General features: G+C 39.0%; 1 protein-coding gene across 1 annotated transcript; it reads left to right on the top strand.

Annotated features, from left to right (window-relative positions):
- The first annotated feature begins 1,080 nt into the window (after positions 1-1,080).
- Positions 1,081-12,846, top strand: st6galnac5b (ST6 (alpha-N-acetyl-neuraminyl-2,3-beta-galactosyl-1,3)-N-acetylgalactosaminide alpha-2,6-sialyltransferase 5b). The gene is made up of 5 exons (XM_032571011.1): positions 1,081-1,264; positions 1,719-1,913; positions 10,282-10,691; positions 11,163-11,270; positions 12,373-12,846. Exons 1-5 carry the CDS (start codon positions 1,250-1,252, stop codon positions 12,614-12,616), a joined length of 972 nt encoding a protein of 323 aa, XP_032426902.1. The 5' UTR covers positions 1,081-1,249; the 3' UTR covers positions 12,617-12,846.
- Positions 12,847-14,667: the final 1,821 nt, after the last annotated feature.

Below are 14,667 nucleotides of genomic sequence, written 5' to 3'. Positions count from 1 at the left end.
TCTTTTACAAAATACTAAGTGTCTGAGCTATAGTTGCATCCAGCTAAAATAAGGAATGGCATTAAGATTTTATTGTCTTTTCCTACTTTAGCTGCGTAATTGGAATAAATTCAGAGGGACAGAATCTACCTCTTGGCTTTCAGAAGAGCTGTGTTGCGTGTGAGATGCACTGTCATTTCTTAAAAAAACTGCTGCAGAAATGAAATATTCATAGTTTGGTCTGCTCACATAACTTTCTCTTGTGTTGATGTTGCATGTTTATGCTTCCCAGCCCCCACACATGTGAACCAACCATAAGAGACCCATGAAATATCTTCCAAGGTTGCATTAAATTTTCCAAGTGAGAAGTTTAATCCAAATAGCAAGTGTAGCAGACCCATGTGAATAATGCTATTTCCTTCGAGAGTGCCTTAAATCAGATGTTTTTCAAAAGCAGAGTTTGTAGCATTTGAAGCATTTTTATTTTGTTCCCGGAGAGCATCCCTTCTCCTCCAAAGATCTCAGCATGATCAGCATCAAAACATGCAGACATGATCTCAAACATGGCAAAGGAGAAGAAAAAACTGTCCACAGCTCACTGTTTAAGAAATGAGACAGATGTTTCAGTGTGATTATAGCCCTCTCAAAAATTTTTTTAAATATTTTGTACAGAATTAATTGTATTCATTTTCTTAGATTTAAAAAATGTTTTACTGCTATGTTATTTATTTACTTGTACTGGTTTGCGTGCATGTAATCATGAAATTAATTTATTACGCTATTTTATTTAGATGAAAAATATTCCCATACACGACGGACTCAATTAGTGCAATTGATCAACAAAAAATAGACTGTGTGATCTACTTTACAAATGCTTACAATTCTCTGCATACTTTCACATTGAGATGATTGAACAATCCTGATGCAGCTGCGTAGAAACCTGAAAGAAAGCACTCACCGTGGAGCTTCTGGAGCTCCTTGAGCACAGATGTATCTGTAATGAAGGCAAAACACACTATCAAAACTCGTGTGTGTAAAGCCAGAAACCGGAGCATGCTGGGAGTGTGATGCGTTTAGGACCATGAGGAGCGCTGTGCAGAAGGAGGCTGGGGTAGCGGAGTATTGGAGCGTCGGTCTCTGTTGCTGCGCGCTAATCCCGGTGATGCTGCCGACCGCTCCGGCGTTGCGCATGCTGAGGAGTCCCTCACGCCTGGTCCCGGTGGGATGAAGACTCGCTGTGTGCGCTGAAACAACGGGGGAGGGAATCAAGATGAAGATAAGAGTGGTAATTTAGACTGGGGAGCGCTGGGGAGGAAAAGTGTCTTGAAGGATTCTTTTGCTTTGTGTGAAGCTTTAGTGTCGTCTGTGCCACTCAGAAATGAGTTGCAGACTGTTCTCTATCCACTGTTACCTAATTGCACTGTCCAGAAACATATTTATAATATTCAAGGAGGATAATCCTATAAGAGCTCATCCTTGGGAACTTTATTTTTTGTTGAGTGAAGATATAATTAGCCTGTAGCACATTAGAACTGAGCAGTCTGAAACATGCTTCCTGTTCCAAGAGCATGGTGAGCGCAACTGAGAGGCACAGCTGAAGTTTCTTTTGCAGCTTTTAATGTGCGGCTGTCGTAATGACCATTTCTCTAGTTTCGATGTCTTCTAATTTTTCTGTTACTATCATGAGATTATTGTTTTATTCCCCCCCCCGCCCTCCCCTTTTTTTTTTCAAATGTCAGGGGGTTGGTGGCATCATCATCGTTACCATGGTTACAGGATTTATGGTTGTGTACAACAGCAGCTCTGGTGGGAGATGGCCTTCCTCTGCGTCCAGATCACTGCACTCCCACCACAAGGGTGCTCCAGGCACAAAGAGAAAGCAGAGTGTGCAAGTTTCCACTCTGGAAGGGGTTGCAGGTATCATGGACCTTAAGGTAAATATGCATCACATGTGCAGAGTGAAAATCGGATTAATTTCACACAACAGTACCTGATTCACATACATCCTGAGATATTCTTTTCAAGTATATCCATCTCTTACGATAATGAAAATTTAAATGACCGAGTGTCCAAATTTTGGCAAACAGTGTTGGTGTTGTTGTACAAGCACCAGTTAAAAATCCTAATGATTTGTAGGTTGCATCGTAAGCAAGTTATCTTCTGTTCTTACACACATGCGGTTTGTGGAGAGTATTGCTATTTTATGTGCTTTTTGTGGGACTGCATCGCATATGGAGAGGGTCACCCAGGGCACCTTTTATGCAAGAACCGCCACTGCAGACAAGGCAGTTGCATTGTGTTGACATTGGAATTACTGCTTTTTGCTAGTGAGGGTCACAGTGAAAAAATCAAATCCGTTGTGCCACAAATCACATCTATTCCTTATTTGCATGGAATTGGAAGCAAGTAGCCCCTTTCAAGAAAATATGGTCATACACCATGGCGGGGCCATGGCTGGAACTCTACCAGAACCGATGACTTCCTGTCTGTCTTTGTGAGATCCAGCTCTTCAGAGAGCCTCTAACCGACCTCTCTCTTTCTGTACTTCCATCTATGGCTGCACACTTTTCCTACACTTTGACTCGTCACCTCTGACAGAAACCGACAAGTAGTCTTCCGTCTAAGTCACTAGTAATACAGATTTTTTTTAATGTTGATTTTACATCTGTCCTTCGTTTTTTTTAAGTTTTATATTCTCATATCTCATTTCATATCTTAAAAATGATGTATAGGTAAATGAGAAACATTTGCAACCCAACTGATGGATCTGATTGGTGCTGCACAGAAAATGTGCAAAAAATAATCTGCATTTAAACATTAGCTCTGTTTGTCTCTGCCATAATTGGACAGTTTTGTTTTCTGTAATCAATATCTGATTTAATTTTTGAGTATTTACTTATTTAAATTTTCCATGTTGATGGGTGCATTAAAATGTAGCTATGAAACAAATGTGAAACTATTGCATGTTTTAAATATCTAATTACTTTTCCTCTTTTAATTGTACACATTTGTGTTCAGTATTTATGTATGGATGCTCACCTCAGTTAAACTGTGACCTAAAGCCAAATCAGGTCAAAGTTATATAACGGTTGTTAAATTAAAAATGCAAGAATGAGAAATTAGAAACTAAAGATTGAGTCAGGATCCCTCAAGGCAAGGAAACTTCATTTATGTTGCACATTTTGTCCAAAAGCAACTCACATGGCTTATACTAACATACTAAGATACAGATTTTTACTAAAAAGCAAAACAAACAAAAAGTAAACTGTTTAGTTGCCAAATAGACTAATTTATCTAATACTACACTTCTGTAAAACCGAATTCTGTTGCACTAGTAAATTTTGATATGCAAAAGTATTTATACCCTTTTCATAATGTGTTACATTACAGCCACAATCATGAGTGTAGATTAATTAATTGCTACTTTGAAACTGCACTGAATGATGGTTGTCACAGTATTTTCCAAACATACATTTGAGAAGTTTGATGTGCATTCATATTCAGGCAGGTTGGATTTAGTTTTATTTCTGTGAATCAGAGGAAAGGGGGCTGAATACAAGAGTACATGTTTTTACAGTCATATAACGGGAAAGATGTGTAATCCAAATGAAAACACTGAGGTTTGTGGTTATAGCATGAAAATTTTCAAAGGGAATGAATATATTTGCAAGTCACTTTATAGGTCTTTGATTTCTAACGTTTTAAAATAAAAACAGTAGAATTTATTTTACTTAAAAGGTTTCTCAATACAACATTCTGACAGAAAACATTCGTTAAGATTCCAGTCCCTATCTTAAGATCTAAAGTAAAAAGCCGAATTTGCTGGAATAGTGCCAGCCCTAAATTCATCCTGTACTTTACTCCCCTTTACAATTCATAATTAATGTGTTCACCATACATTATTTAGTAACAAAAGCACAAAAACTGGATGGATTTCCAGTGGAATTCCTTTTAAATATGCTACATGTCTGCTGTGTTCTTCATGTCTGCCTCGTGAATGCACAAACCTATCACTCACACCCAGTGCATTGTTACCGAGTCTTCACACATCCTGCCTCCCCCTCAGAGAGAAAGATATACAGTTAGACCCTGAAGTGTTGCTCAGACAGCATTGAAGCAGGAAAGGATTTAGAAGGAGAGCACTTGTTCGGCTAACGCTGCCGACTGCCTAATGACCAACGAGAGGAGATCGTGAGGTTGCCACTGATTTGGGTAGAGCTTTGTTTCAGCTGCTTAACTCTCTGTTGCTTCGTTTAGAATGATGTGGAGTTTGGAGTTTTGCAGATATTTTAAGAGTTTCACCTTCTATCTTATGATAGTTTTTAGTTTCTGCTGTTGCTGTCTCTGCTGTGCTCTGATTAACTCTGATTAGTCTTTCTGGAATGCAGAAAGGCTAATGCTCTAAAGTGGGTGCATCCGTCTGAGCGGTTCCCCTCGGTGTCATCTGAGGGCTTCTGCTGCTTGAGGGACTCTTGGCTTTGACACAAGTGCACAGACACACTCTTATGCACACATTCCCATATCACTAGAACACTAATGCAGACAACTCCATGCAAATGCTCAAACAGAATTAAAATTTCATATCTCATGCTTGAAAATGCGATCTGTTTAGTGCGCTGTCTAGACCAGTTTTATGCTCTAAATCAACTCATGAGTGTGTGTTGCTTGAAAAGGCCGTAACTAGAGAGCCTTTCAAAAGTATCTACGCTCTCTTTCCACATTGTCACATTACAACAGTTAACTACAATGTATTTCTCGACTTTACGAAGTAGTGGATAACTGTAAAGAGAGAGACAAATGATCAGTTTTTGATAACGGCACAGTATTTTCTTATGTTGTATATTTGCCCTTAAAGTATGTGTACTTCATGTGATTGATGTAGACCATTTTGCTTAGAATAAGACTCTGTTTATGGTCATTATCCTACGAGAAGCTGAACTTCTGCTTCCTGATTAGTTATGCACACCTTTTTGTTGGCCAGTCACGTATAATCCAATTTAAATGTCACATGAGTTTGTGGTTTCAACATGACAAGATGTGTAAAAGTTCATTAGGTACAAAGCTTTCTGCAATGACACTGCAAAAGATGATTAATTATTTTTATATCAAATCATTTACAATGTAGTAGGTTATTGCTGTTTTACTTCCTAGCAGCAGATTGTAATGCTTTTTTCCCTCCAACAACACAGTGTGCACTGGATCTCTCCCTGCCTTGTGCAGTGTCTGCAGGTTTTTGAAGGATGTTCCACCCGACTGTCTTCTTTTTGACAAGCTGCGGTAATAGGAGCTGTAGAGATAAGCACACACATCCAGATGCTTCCAAATGGGTGCTTACTCTCACGTTGGAGTTTGAACACGCATTTGTTAGATTCTTCTCTTCCACTCTTCATCTTTTCTTCTATGTTTTAGCGATGGTAGGAAACAGGTATCGACCTGTGAATTACTGTTATCAGAGTCAATCTACGCTGGCCTTAAGAAACTCTGGTAATCACACATCTTGTGTTAGAGCAAGAAGGTGAAGCTTTGTGATGAGTCTATTCTTCCTGGGCTTTATTGTTGTACCGCCGGTGTTATTCTAATGTACAGAATGAAATCAGGAAACCTCTTCTATATACTCTTTATCTCTGAGTATGCAGAAATAGCTCATAAAACAAAACTTTTTTTAAAAAAAGTAGGAACTTATAAATATTTACCAACCCTGCACTGAACTTACCTCTTTGATTTATTCCCATGATGTTCACATTTATATCCGGGTATTAGCTGTCTTACTCAAAAACAACTTGTAATATACTTTCTTATTAGTTTATCTTGTTAATAGGACATACTACAACATTAACCCATTGAACAGATGAGAAAGTTTAAAGAAAATAATGAACATTGTCTTCTAAAAACATTTTAATCTGTCAGTAAGGTCTTAATAGCCTTTGAACACTCTTGTCAGTTGTTTTTTTTTGACATAACAAAAAGGAAAAAAATAGCTGATCTTTTTTTGCCCAGATTACCTTTTACATTTGGAAGTTGAGGAGCAGAAACTGAAAGTGTGTTAATAGCAAGAGCTTAATAGTTTAGTTTTGTTTTGATGTTTAGGTTGATGTTAGGTTTAGGAATTTTATTATGATAACTTATAGTTAATGACGATAACTATCAAGTTTGTTGAAGTAAAGTTAAGTTCAGGAAATACCTTATTTCTGTAGCCAGAGTTCTTTATTAGTGTCAGCTCATCATTTGACATATTCATCTCAGTTTACACACTTTTAAGTAGCAGAGGGTGGAAATCATAGTTCCAGCTGAGGACTGTGAAGATAAATTAAAATTAATTAAAAATGAAGATGATGAACGGCATGAATACTTGCCAAGAAAGTGAGAGTGATGAGAATGAGAGCGAGACTCAGAAAGAAGATGAAGGCAGCGAGGGTGAAAGTATGTCTTTAAGAGGTTTGGGATGAGGCTGAATTTACTCTGTAACCAAAAACAAATGGGAGGGAAATTATTAGCAAGCAAGGGGCCAGTAAGCATAGATTATGGCCTACAGAAAAGTTTATTCCATTCTAATAAATATCTAATTTGACTTTGAAGATCAAAACGAAAAGAAAATCATGAAAGACTTGCACTCGTTTTTATGGGTTGTTCGACAATTCTACATTGTTGCAATTTTTAGACAACAAACAATTTTAAAAGAGTTTGTTCTGTAATGCATTTTCATTTAAACTGCTGAAACTACTCAACTTTTTGACACATTTATAAAATAAATAATGTTATAACTGGAAAACATTTTTCTTTTTCACATTTGCACCATTATTGTACAACCCCAAAACAAACATTGTGCTTTTTTTCTGCAAAAATCCACCCATCCATCCATCCATCCATCCATCCATCCATCCATCCACCCACCCATCCATCCATCCATCCACCCATCCATCCATCCATCCATCCATCCATCCATCCATACATACATACATACATACATACATACATACATACATACATACATACATACATACATACATACATACATACATACATACATACATACATACATACATACATACATACATACATACATACATACATACATACATACATACATACATACATACATACATACATACATACATACATACATACATAAAGAAAATCAGAAAGCAGGAACATCAGCACTTGAAGATGTTTTCAAAACCAGCATTAAATAAAATGAGATATCTGCAGTCTGACAAGCTCTTGCAGAGGTAATCATTGTAGAGGTAATCATCGTACCTCTTCCACCTAAAAAAAAAAATCATCCTCATTTTGGAGCTTAGCTGCATAAGTAGCCTTGACTGTGAATGAGCTGAGTATGAAAAATGCATCTATAGATAAACTTCAATCCAATGTAGATTTTTGGAAAATGGATTGTAAGATGTAAGATAAAAACGAATCTGTCAGAGATATTTTCAGCAATGCAAGAAGAAAAGCCTTATTAAGAGAAAAACATTTAGAGAATCATTCATATAGTGCAGCTTCACATAGTCAAAGCTGTACACACACCCTGCTGACAACTGAAGACTAATGGTCTTCAAAACCATTAGTCTTCAATGCTGGTATTTTTCAGCATTTTGCTTTAGAATAAAATTCTTTTTATAATAAAGCAACAATATTTGTTTTGCGTCTTATTGAGTTGTCATAAAAATGGCTCCATTTTAGTCTAATTTCTGATCTCCACAAACGTCTATATTAGGGTGACTATGTTTTTGTAACTTTATGTCATCAAGCGTCCTCTTTAAATTGACTAGAGTTTCACTGTGACTCAAGGCAGGTCCCTGTGCAGTAATACTGACAGTTGAGTTTTCCTCTGTTTGCTGTCATGATGTGTATTTGGGATGATGGAGATGTGTAGAGTCAGTCTGAGAGTTGTTGGTGGAAATGGGAATTAGAGTTATCCTCCAACTTTCTTATTTTTCTGTTTCTCCTCTTAACCACATTGACTTCTGTGGCCAGTTTTAACAATGATGCGAGCGTATTCTTAGACGCTGCCGATAACTCTATAAGCACATGGACATTTAAGAAGCATTCACCTCTTAAATTTTTTGCTATGTTCAAGTTAACTTTGAATACTTGTTCTCCCTAAAGTGCACTGCTGCACAGCCAACACTTATTTATTCAACAGTCTGTGGGTTGCATCTCCAGGTTTTTCACTTGATTTTGAAAGGTCTTTTCCCTTTGATGTGGAATAATCAAGCTGTCAGAGGCTGAGGAAGCAGGAGCTGCAGAGTCACGTTCAAGGACACTTTTAGTTTCCAACAGACTCTTTTTACTCAAAGTGAAGCGGTACAGCCTCCAACTGGCTTTTCCTTGTTTGTCCCAGGTTTCCCAGTTATTAAAATCATCAAATGCTTAGGAACGATTTGGAAGGACAGTGATTAGAGAAAAGGAGTCTCTATCTTTTGTTGGTAGAAATGAAAAGAACAAACATGAACAGGACTTCTCCCAGCTGGAGAGAGGACAGGCGGGTTTGTGCAGTGAGGTGTGTAATTTGCTCCAACCTACCTGGTATTCAGGAATTGGGTCTGCTCACACAGAGCAGCACACATCCTGATGGGTTAGTTCCTGTGGAGAGACGGGTTGGAAAAGAAGTCCTCGGTTGGCTATTTATTATTTATTTTTATTTTATTTTGTTTTTACAGAAGACATTATAAATTGCTGGATTTTAGCCACTTCATTTTTTGCGACCACACTTAAACTTTTCACCGCATGCAGCACAACACACACTCATGCCAGGAAATTATTCAGTGCATGAGTCACCTGGATAGCAGTTCGGTATTGTAGACACAGCGGCAGGAGCGGCAGCGCCTGCACTGCTTGTAATCTCACCTGTGTGTATGCAGACAGACAGACTAACTCATCTATCTGCACCTCAGGAACTGGTGGAGTGTGAAGCTCAGTGCCCGGTTCAGAATTCTGATGGAGCTCTCCATTAAGGTTGAGAATAATTCATGTGGGGAGTCTTTGGGTGTTTGCTGCCGGATCATTCACCATCCGACCGCTTCTTTTTCCAACTCAGAAGACCTTGTTTGGACACAAAAAAATTCAGCCTCTCTTCAACAGAGTTGGAGCCTGTGTTACAACTTTTCACTTCTTCTCCACAATGCTGATAATGCTCACCAATAACTACATTTTTATCAGTGTGAAGGGCATTTTGTGTGAAAGACCCCTTGAATATGCGATGATAATGCAGTGTGAGAGAATACTTTTAATTCAGTGTGGGTTGTTATATGAAGATAGGTGATCAGTGGTCATTCTGGAATAAATAGAGCCCTGAGTAATGTCCTCCTTATGCTATGCCCCATAATCAATAGAAATGCAGAAAGACAGCATTTTAAGGCAGTAGTACTGCTAACACAAAAAGCATTGGACAAAGTCATTGTGTCAAATTACTGGAGGAATCAGGAATCTGGCCTGAGGGTAGTAATAGGGAAGAGTGAAACTGTGATGTTAAGACATAAGACACCAAGCAAGAAACTTCTCTAGTCAACTGAGACTAAAAATATACCTTATGACCTAGAAGAAAAACAAGAAAAACTAACACTACGCTTCCCTGAATAAATCCTCCTCATATTAAAACTTTCTTGTAGCAGGAACATGGAAGATGTCAGACTGAAAAGGAAGCTAAATACTGGACAATCCTGGAAGAAAACATTTTGAAGTCTGAATTAAACTTGAGACGAGGGCAGAGGTTCACCTTAAAGCAGAACAACAACCACAAACATACAGCCAGACATGGGGATGCATGGTATTCTCTGTACGTCCATCATATGTGACCTTTAACATTTTGGTCAATGCCATTTAAGTCCAGTGTGAGGATTTGCTGCCATCAGACTGTCCTACTAGCTAAATATTACATGAAATGCAACTTTGTAACACTTGGAATACATTGGCCAACTTAACTGTTCTCCAAGCAGTCCTTTGAGATATGAATATTTAACATATGATACTGGAATGATGACATGTTAGTAATCTATTGTGTAGCCCTAGCCAGAGTTAAAATTGAATAGTTTAAAGCATGTGCTTTGTGTTACCATTTCTTAGTCAAACTGATTTTCACAGACGCTTATAATCCAGTCTGACTAGGCTCAAACTATTCGGCAAAGCTGATATAGAAACATTTGAAAAAACCTTGAGCGGTACAGTTAAGAAATCTGAAAAGTTCTACAGATGTGAATATTTTGGGAAGGTGCTGTACCCCTGAGTGACAACAGTCCAAAATAATTTTTTAAATGTCAGCGCTATCCTGCTTTTGTTCATTTCCTTTCGATTTATTCCTCACAGCCTCTGAAGATGCATTGCAGGACATGCGCCCTGGTGACCAGCTCTGGCCACCTGACTGGCAGCAATAGGGGCGAGGAAATCGATCACTCGGACTGCGTCATTCGAATGAACGACGCTCCCTGCGCAGGGCATCACCTGGATGTAGGAAGGCGCACGAGTCTCCGTGTTGTGGCTCACTCCAGCCTGCAAAGGGTGCTCCGGGGCAGACAGGAACTGCTCAACGGGAGCCAGGACACAGTGTTCATCTTCTGGGGTCCAAGCAGCTGCATGAGACGGGACGGTAGAGGCCATGTTTACAACAACCTCAGACTGTTAAAACACCTACTGCCCAAACTTAAAGTGTACACGATCTCCCGGTCCAAGATGCTGAAATTTGATGAGTTATTCAAGAAGGAAACAGGCATCGATAGGTAAATGCTCACAAGATGGTGCTGTTATTTGTAAGCTATGGAAACTGTGGGACCCAGGAAGTACTTGCGAGCACACCAGCTCACAAACTACAAAATAAGATTTATAATACTCAGGTTTCTTTTTGTATATAAATTACAGGCAATTGTGCTGTGGTAAAACACCGGCTGGACATGAACATTATAAAAAGTGGAATCAATAGATAAAGGCATTTGACTGATGTGAACTCAGCTATTCATATGAACTCATTTGCATGTATAGTAAACAATGAATCCCCAGGTTGAGAAGCTGATGTGCATTAGAATGAGAATTCAGTCAGTCAGAGCAAATGTGTCACATTTCTTCATGTCCTTTCTCTGTTCTGCACAATGCAGAGAAAATCTGAGGAACAGCTGCGCTTTGTTTGTAAAGGCAGGCACGCTGCGCGTCTGTGTTTACTGAGACATGGCAGTCCTCTCTTGTCTTTATTCCAGAAAGAGCTCCAACTCCTGGCTGAGCACCGGCTGGTTCACCATGGCTATGGCCCTGGAGCTGTGCGACAGGATCAACGTGTTCGGCATGGTGCCCCCCAATTTCTGTAGGTGAGTGTCTAAATCTTATTTAAACAGGAAGCTGGGTTCCCTAGCAGTTTGTTTTAGCTTTTCACCCAAAATTGTTAGCGATATGACAAGCACATTTTGTACAATACTTTTGCATACAACAGGCTTACTCCTGTAAGGATTAAGCAAAAAAAAAAAAAGATCTAGAAAAAAATCTAAAAATATGAACAATAGAAAGAGGTTCTGACTTGTTACAAGTGCTGGGTAATGTTAGCATGTTTCTCCTGCAATGAGTTAGGACTCACTGATTCTGCTTTTGACATATTTCAGTACATAGCAAGTGAATTATATATACAAAGATAAATCTTACTGAAGAAATTGTTCTCCAGCTTCATAAACTTTGCGCTCTGCTTTGAACGTCATAAAATTTAATGACTACTATTTTGGCGACTCGCTGCACTGCTTTCCCAGGACGGTGGCAATAACTGAGCCTCATGATAGGCGCGTTTCTCAGTAGGTTTAGTTTGTCACAGTCTCTTTGAAAAAAAATGGGCCAAACATTACATGAAGCTCAAGTGTCTCTTCTTTAGCAGCTCATATTCCTGACAACTGCGTCTGCATGTAAGTATAAGGAAATCTCATCCTATGCATCTTTAATTATTCCTCTAACTTATAGAAATCAGTCAATGCTGGAGCATGATTTTAATGTAAAAAGCATATCTTTTAACCTCCATTTTCAGTTTTAAGCAGAGTTTAGTTTGCCTTTGTCACATACAGGGCCAACTGTTTGCGACTATAGCTCTCACATTAAACTACAAGGACACAAGAGACAATTTGAAATATGTAGGGCAGATTGCATCGACGCCCATGTGTCACACCGAGCTCCTCCACCAAGCTTGATCTGACTGAGAGCATCAGGGGAAGATGACAGCGTATAATGAATGCCTCTTTGAGCTCAGATTCTTCTGATGTCTCTGTTTTCTCTTTGTTCCTGTCTCCTTTTTTATTCCCCGCTGTGACTCTCTTCTACTCCCCCTCTCCACCCCTGCATCTCATAATTATCCCCGCACTGTTTTCACATTCCTTCCTCGCGCTTTCACTTTCAAGTCTAACTCGTCCCTCTCTCCCTCTTCCCCCCACGAAGATCCTCTTTACATCCCACGGTCCCGTATCATTACTACGAGCCATCGGGGCCAGACGAGTGCGCCATGTACCTCCTTCACGAGAGAAGTCGAAAAGGAAGCCACCACCGATTCATCACAGAGAAGACTGTGTTTTCAAACTGGGCTCAAACTCTGAACATCCACTTTTACCAGCCGGACTGGAAACCCTCTCCCGTCATCACACATGTGAACAACTCACGAGCCCCAAGTCCAGCCGGATCCTGAATCTGTCTCCACAGATGAATCCCCGCAGGAGAGAGTTTCCAGTTTCCAGAGAGAATATTCCCTCTCAGATCACTGGGAAACAACCAGGGCTGGCCCAAGGTTGAACTGGACTAAGTTTTGGACACCACATTCAAATAGCATCACACTTCAGTACTAGACTTTTTATGTATTGAAAAAAACCTTTTAGGATAAATTACCTGTAATCTGTAAATAAATTCCTTACAATCATATATTGAAAATTATTCATTACTGTTATTATTATTTGCAAACTGTTACTATGTGTAAAATGTGATAAAAAATTGCACAATTATCAAAGCATCAAGTAAATATTTTTTTAGTAAATCAAATGTCAAATAACTAATATACATTTAGTTCTATTTTTTATATACATTTTTGAAACGGTGCTGCAAATCTCTGAGGCAAAAGGTGACACATCGGGACTCGCTGTGAATAAACCCAACAGGAATGCAAAAAATGTATAGGCATGTTATCAGCCTGAAAAGGGTTACAAAGCCATTTCCGGTTCTTTGGGCTCACATCACAGCGAGAGGTATTATACACAAAAAGATGAAGCAGTCATGGACCTATATTCATATTTCCAGTAACTTATTTCCAATGTCTAAAGCAAAGCAAAGTTCACTTGCCTCTGCTAAAGTTGGTTTTCATGATGCAACAATAAGAAAAATCTTGGGCAGATGTGACACCCATGGGAGGCCAGAAGTCAAAACCGCCACTGACCAAAAAGACCACAAAGGCCAGACTAACATTGTTAAAAAAAAAAAAGTAAATAAAAAAAATAAAAATCTTACAGATATAAGTTTTTTTGTGATAATATTCAATGTACTGATGAAACAAAAATGGAACTCTTTAGAGGGTGTGTATCATATTGCGTTTTGAGTAAAATGAGATTTCAGAAAAAGAATACCATACAGGAAAAGACAGTTATCAGAAATACGCTATGCCAGATGTTGCTGCTGAAACTGCCACAAGGCCCAGGTTAGTTTAGGTGGTTTTTCCTAAGAGGGTACGGGGTAAAATACTTGTTCACTGCACTATTTACAGCACTGTTTGATAAGCCAATGGCTCTAGTAGGCACCGTAATGGACTGGTGACCCGAGGCTGTGGCTTAGTTCACTTCTGCCTTGACCTGGCTCGGGAAATGACTAAATGATAGAAGAAGCTGCTTTCACCTGGCTGACTATAGCAGCATGACAGAATGGGGTCACAACAGCAGCGTACTGTGACTATAAAAAGATGAATATCATAACAGAATCATGAGTATCTGTTGGCTTTTGACACAGTAAAGCACAGCTTTATGTTTCAGCAGTCAGAACTAAAGCGCAGCATGACTGATCCAAACCTTATATAGTAAGGTCACCATTAAAAACATTTTTAAATAACTCGAACTGTGAGAAACAGGACAGGACAACAAACCTCCAACATGAAACCTGTTGGAGGTTTCATTATATGAAACCTCCAATCAAGTGAGGAGGTTTTGATTGAATATTATTCCACCATCAGGGACACAGTGATTTTATTGGTGGTTCACAAACACTTTAAACAAAAATAATAACCACTGAAAAAGATATTTTAAAAAAAATGCCATCAATGGCTTTTCTCCATAGAATCATAGCACTGTAGTGTGGGAGGAAGCTGGAGTATCCAGAAAGAACCCACACATGCACAAGTTCTGCAAAGTCCATGCAGAACAGCAATAACACCAACAGCCCCATTTCAGTGCAATTTATTAATAAATATAAAAATTGCTGTCTTTTGTTCTCGTGTTTTGTATCCATTGATTCTTCTTGGCAGATTGTGTCTCATATTCCAAACAGCTGTAATTAAAGCCAAATATCAGAACAAGTCCTCAGAGACTTTCTTCTAGTTAAAAACGGGGCTGCTGGTGAGATAAAACAAAATGACATCAACTCATCTCCAGCAGCATCCTCAGTCCAGATCCGTAATCTTGTCTTGGTGTGCAGGACTGCGGGAAAGAGGGGAGCTTGCTGTGAGCAAAGAATCATGTAGTTCTCCAACCACATTTCCTCAGA

Source organism: Xiphophorus hellerii, chromosome 9 (assembly GCF_003331165.1).
Source record: "Xiphophorus hellerii strain 12219 chromosome 9, Xiphophorus_hellerii-4.1, whole genome shotgun sequence".
Lineage (NCBI taxonomy): Eukaryota > Metazoa > Chordata > Actinopteri > Cyprinodontiformes > Poeciliidae > Xiphophorus > Xiphophorus hellerii.
Note: the sequence above shows the minus strand (reverse complement) of the source record. Positions and strands in the feature narration are given on the sequence as shown.